Source organism: Corvus brachyrhynchos, unplaced genomic scaffold, assembly GCF_000691975.1.
Source record: "Corvus brachyrhynchos isolate BGI_N302 unplaced genomic scaffold, ASM69197v1 scaffold19, whole genome shotgun sequence".
NCBI classification, from domain to species: domain Eukaryota; kingdom Metazoa; phylum Chordata; class Aves; order Passeriformes; family Corvidae; genus Corvus; species Corvus brachyrhynchos.
In genome coordinates this window covers 343,841-349,381 of record NW_008246061.1, presented here as the reverse complement: position 1 = coordinate 349,381, position 5,541 = coordinate 343,841, and the positions used below count along the sequence as shown (strand labels likewise).

At 62.3% G+C, this 5,541-nt stretch overlaps 1 protein-coding gene across 1 annotated transcript; it reads left to right on the top strand.

The window, feature by feature from the left end:
* Positions 1–5: 5 nt before the first annotated feature.
* On the top strand, positions 6–4,960 carry SLC8B1 (solute carrier family 8 member B1; the record flags this gene model as incomplete). The annotated part of the gene is made up of 14 exons (XM_017746476.1): positions 6–416; positions 513–565; positions 671–728; positions 983–1,088; positions 1,181–1,348; positions 1,417–1,524; positions 1,607–1,663; positions 1,857–1,987; positions 2,155–2,296; positions 2,675–2,796; positions 2,979–3,132; positions 3,220–3,805; positions 3,851–3,875; positions 3,960–4,960. Coding segments are annotated over 14 exons (2,319 nt in total), but the record flags the coding sequence as incomplete, so codon positions are not given.
* Positions 4,961–5,541: the final 581 nt, after the last annotated feature.

Here is a 5,541-nt window from a genome sequence, read left to right as displayed (position 1 = left end):
CCCTCGGGAGGGCAGTGGGTGCTCAGGGTGGGCAGTGTCCCCTCAGGGCGGGCAGTGGGTGCTCGGGGTGGGCAGTGTCCCCTCAGGGTGAACATGGCAGCCCTCGGGAGGGCGGTGGGTGCTCGGGGTGGGCAGTGTCCCCTCAGGGTGCCCGTGGCAGCCCTCAGGAGGGCAGTGGGTGCTCAGGGTGGGCAGTGTCCCCTCAGGGCGGGCAGTGGGTGCTCGGGGGGGCCCGGCCAAGCACCCTCCCCTCTGCCTCGCAGTGCTGGGAGGTTCGGAAGCACAACAGCTCCGAGTGGTGCCACTTCATCTGGAGCAACCCTGACTGCCGGCTGGACGGGGGCTTCCTCGACTACCTCAATGGAGTCTTCTGTGTCTTCCCGCCCCAGCTGCTGCCCCTGGCTGTCACCCTCTATGTAAGAACGGGAACAGGCAGTGCTGGGGATGCTCTGCTGTGGGGGTGTGGGGTGGGGACCCCACTGACCCCTCTCTGTGCACCCCTGACCCCACAGGCTCTCTGGCTCCTGTACCTGTTCATCATCCTCAGTGTGACAGCGGAGAAGTTGTGAGTGGCCCTGCAGAGAAGGGGACTGTCCCCAGAGTGACCAGGAGCCCTGTGGTTCCCAAGTAGCCCCATCACCTCTCTCTGTCTCCTTCTCTGCCCTTCCAGCTTCTGCCCCAATTTATCAGCCATCTCCACCAACCTGAAGCTGTCCCACAATGTGGCAGTATCCTTGGCAAATCACAGGGGACCTCAGCCAGGACGGACCAGGGAGGTGGCCGTGGGGACAGGGCAGGGGAGGTGGCCGTGACAGGGTCACTTTGTGTCCCCTCGGCACCATGCCAGAGGAAACCAATTCGAAGTGTGAGCTGGAGGTGACAGCAGGACCATGTGCTGGCACTGGACAGGAGTACACAGCACCCATGTCCCCACAGAAGGAGGACAGGACACCAGGTCTTTTCCTTGACGTCCTCTCTCCATGGTGTCACCTTCCTGGCCTTTGGAAATGGGGCACCTGATGTCTTCAGTGCTGTGGTAGCCTTCTCCGACCCCCGGACAGCGGGGCTGGCCATCGGGGCCATCTTTGGTAAGGGGACCCCACTGCCAGCTCCTCACGGGGTGATATTTTGGAGCTGTGGGATGTTCCCATGTCCCAAGAGAGTCCCGTTGTGTTGGCAGGTGCCGGTGTGTTTGTGACCACAGTGGTGGCCGGGGGCATCGCCCTGGTCAAGCCCTTCACGGCTGCCTCCAGACCCTTCCTCAGGGATGTCATCTTCTACATGGCGGCCGTGTTCCTCACCTTCGTGGTGCTCTACCTGGGCAGGATCAGGCTGGGAGAGGCTCTGGGTGAGCGCTGTGGGGATGGTGGGAGCAGCCTGGGGTGCCGTGACCCCCCCATAACTCCTCCCTCCCAGGTTACCTGGGGCTCTACGTGTTCTACGTGCTCACCGTGGTGCTCTGTACCTGCATTCACCGTCGGCAGCGGGGGGACGGGCTGGCCCCTCCTGGGCCCTGGGAGCCAGGTAAGGGCTGCCCAGCTGGGATGGGACCCCCGGTGTGTTGGGGTCCCCTTCCACTGCCCCTGTCCGCTCCTCTTCCCCCCAGAGATGCCGACAGATGTGGAAGAGCCGGAGCCCTCAGGCACAAACAGTGGGGACTATGGTATGTTGTTCCCTGCTCTGTCCTCAGGGGTCCCAGAGACTCCCAGGCTGCTGCAGGTGTGACTGAGCCCATGGGGCAGGGGGAGCTCCCTGGGGACACACCCTGGGACGCTCCCTGGGAACGTAGCCCCATGCTGGAAGGGTTGGGAGGACAGGGAGCCCCCACCCCACTCAGCCCCTGTGGCCCCTCACAGGGGAGGAGTACCGGCCCCTGCTGCCCTCCCGGGAGACCTCCCTGCGCATCCTCACCACGGCCCTCAGCCCCTTGGACTACCGCAAGTGGAGGAGGAAGCCCTGGTACTGGCGGCTCTTCAAGGCCTTCAAGGTGAGCAGGGGGGGCAGGAGCCAGGAGGAGCCCCCCAAGGGACATCCCTGTCCCTGCTGGCCCTTGGGGCTCTGTCTCCCTGGGGATGGTGGGACAGGGGCTGTCGGGTTGGGAGCAGGCCGTGGGGCACCTCGCAGGGTGTCCCAGATGGGTGTCCCCCGTCCCAGGTGCCCGTGGAGCTGGTGCTGCTGCTCACTGTTCCTGTTGTGGACCCCGACAAGGATGACCTGAACTGGAAGAGACCCCTCAACTGCCTGCACATCCTCACCAGCCCCCTGCTCTGTGTCCTCACCCTCAAGTCGGGCGCCTGTAAGAGCCTGGGGCAGTCCCAGCTTCCAGAAGGGGACAGGACTGAGATGGCCCCCGAAGCCCTGGGGACTGCAGGAGCCTTTCAGAACTGGCTTCCCATTGTGGGTGGGGAAGAGCCAAGCTGGGGGCTTGATTTGCAGCCGATTTGCATGATTTGCACCCCCTACAGGGGCGGGGGGCTTGAGCCCCCAGCATCCAGGGCCTTGGGGAAAAATGGAGCAGGCCTGGCCTGCCTGGGGAAACTGAGGCACAGAGGGGGGCAGCTCTGTGAGGGTGTAGGGTAGAGGTGGCTTAGCTGACAAGGCTTTACCTCCTGCCTCAAGCCTGGCTAGATCCTGCCCCAGCCACTCTGACACCCCCTCTCCCCACCATGTGCAGATGGGCTGTACCAGATCCAGGGCGTCTTCCCAGTCTGGGGACTGGTCACACTGGTTGCTTCTGTCCTGGCCCTCATCATCTTCATCACCACCAGCAATGAGGACCCACCCAAGTATCACTGTGTAAGGTGTCTCCCAGCCCTGAACACCCACCAGGGACCAGCCCAGCCTGCTCCAGATGGGGCTGAGGGTCCCTGGGGGCAGAGCAGGAAGTTGGACCTCTTTCCCAGTCCCCAGTGTCCCCAAGAGGTGTGCAGGGTCCTGTGGGATGCACACAGGGACCAGCTTGCTCCTCTTCCTGTCAGGTGTTTGCCTTCCTTGGGTTTTTGGCCAGTGCCATGTGGATCAACGCTGCAGCCACGGAGCTGGTGAACATCCTGCGGACCCTGGGTGTCATCTTCCAGCTCAGCAACACTGTGCTGGGCTTGACACTGCTGGCCTGGGGCAACAGCATTGGTGGTGAGGGCTCTGCTGGTCCCCAGTGCCCCCCTGGCACACCCTGGGGTCCCCCTGTCATCCCCAAGGTCTCCCTTTGTCCCTCCACAGACACCTTCTCCGACCTCACCATGGCCCGGCAGGGCTATCCCCGCATGGCCTTCTCCGCCTGCTTCGGGGGCATCATCTTCAGTATCCTTTGGGTGCAAGGAGCAGGGTGGTGGCATGTGGGGCAGGAGCTGCCTCAGTTTCCCTGCCTACACCAGGGAGAGCCCCTGGTGCTGTGGGACCCCTGGAGAGGAGCGGGGCAGGATCCATCCCAGAGTTCCTCCAATGCCAGCGAACCCCACAGTGTTCCCACAGTGCAAGGGGTCAGTGAGGGATTTGGGAGGTGCAAGGACAGAGCCAGCAGCACCCCCTTGTCCCCACAGCTGTCCCAGCCCCAGAGGGCCAGGAGTTTGGGCTGCAGTGGTGCAGATTTGGGATCTGCCAAAGGGAAGGAGGGGAGGGGGCTGTGCCTCCCTCCGGTGGGTTTTGGGTGGTCCTCAGACCAGGCTGAAGCCTCTCCTCAAGTGCTTGAGGTTGTATTCCCCACAGACAGAGAGCGCTTTAGCCATGAGATACAGGGAGGAGGAGGATGTGGGGCACAGGGATGTGGTCAGTGCTGTTGCTCCCCCGAGCCTTCCCGTGCTGTGCGGCCATCCTGAACGTGCTCCAGACATCCGCCTCCGCGGCGGCGAAGGCCCGCCTCCCAGCCGCTGGTGAAGGTCAGGCTGTGGTGACATGGTGACACGGGTCAGGCTGGCAGCAGGATGCTGGTTTCACCCCACATCACTCCCATGTCTCCACAGCTGGAGCCTGACAGCCCCCTGGTGTGGGTGCTGGCCGGGGCGCTGGGGCTGAGCCTGGTGTTCTCCTTCGTGACGGTGCCAGCGCAGTGTTTCCAGCTGGGGAAGGCCTACGGCATCTGCCTCATCGCCTACTACCTGGCGTTCCTGTGTGTGGCCCTGCTCACCGAGTTCAGGGTGATCCATTTCTCCACCCCATGAACAGCCCCAGGAGATCCAGCCCTGGATCTTGCTCTGCCTCCCCACCACACTGGGGTCGCGCTGTCCCCTCCCCTGTTCCTGGCAGGGGGACAAGGGCACCTCAACCTCACCGTGCTGCTGGAGGTGCCAGCCCAGCCTCAGCCCCTGCTGTTTGGAAAGGGGGTGGCTGTCCTTTGGGGAAGGAGCTGTCAGTGCCCACATCCTCTCCTCACTCTTTAATCCATGTAATTTAAGGAACTCTGGGCAGGAGCAGCAACCAGACCTTGGCTGTGTCTGGTCGCAGTGGCAGGACCAGAGGATGGGGAAGCTCCAGGTCAGGGGCACAGCATGAGAGGTTTTGCCTCCTCAGCCGCTCCACCTTCCCCTCCTCAGCTCCCTCCTCAGCTCCAGGACAGAGCTGGGGCAGTTGTGCTGCACAGGGTGATCCTGCCAGGGCCCAGGCACACGTTTGTCCTTGAGAAGGACTCTCCCCGCTGGCACCGTGGGCTGGAACAGCAGATAGGGCAGAGCCCAGACAGGGTTAAGGGGACACAACGCTCCAGGGACACACTGGGTTTAGTGCAAGCAAAGCCTGAGGGAAAACAAACACCAAACCGAGGGAGGCTGGTTTCCCCTGCTTTTTTTAGTAATGTTTTTCAACCTGAGTTTCAGATCCTACTTTTCTTCTCCTCCTGGGGTGGGCAGAGCTGTAGGAAAGGACTTGGAGGTTTCTGCACACAGTGTTGACTCCTGGCAGGGCTAGATTTAGGCAGTGTAAAAAGTTGCAATAAAAAAAAAAAAACAAAACAAAAACCAAACACAAACCCAACCTTGACTTTTGCCTGCTGCAAGGGCCATTTCTGCTCTGCGCTGGTGTGACACAGCCCTGACTCAGCACAGAGCCTTTGCAGTGGAGAGGGAACAGCCAGAGCCGAGGACCCTGGGATGCCCAGAGTGGTTTTCCCGAGGGAGTGGGGAAGTGGTTTCCAGCAGCCGATGTCCCAAGAGCAGTCACATGTGCTGTCACCGTGGGAACGGCCACGGCACGGGCTCAGCCCGGCTCAGTCCCTGCGGACAGGGACACCTGCGGGGCTGCCCAGAGGGCCAGGGGGGCTCATGGTCCCAGTAGCAGGGAATGGGTGGGCTGGTGGTTCTGCTCGCAGCTGGAGGGTTCACAGGACACAGGCTGGAAAGCGAATTGTCATTCCAGAGGGACACCCGCATCCCTGCCCCACGGGCGAGGGCGGTGTTGTGCAAGCACCACAACTGTCAGACCCGGTTCCTCCTCCTTTCCTCCTGGGGCTGGAGCATTTCTCCTTTTTCTAACAGATACCAGCAGCTTTCACAGAAAATAACGCTCCCTGTGCCCGCAGCCACTGGCTCTGCCCCCGACCTGCTCCGGCAG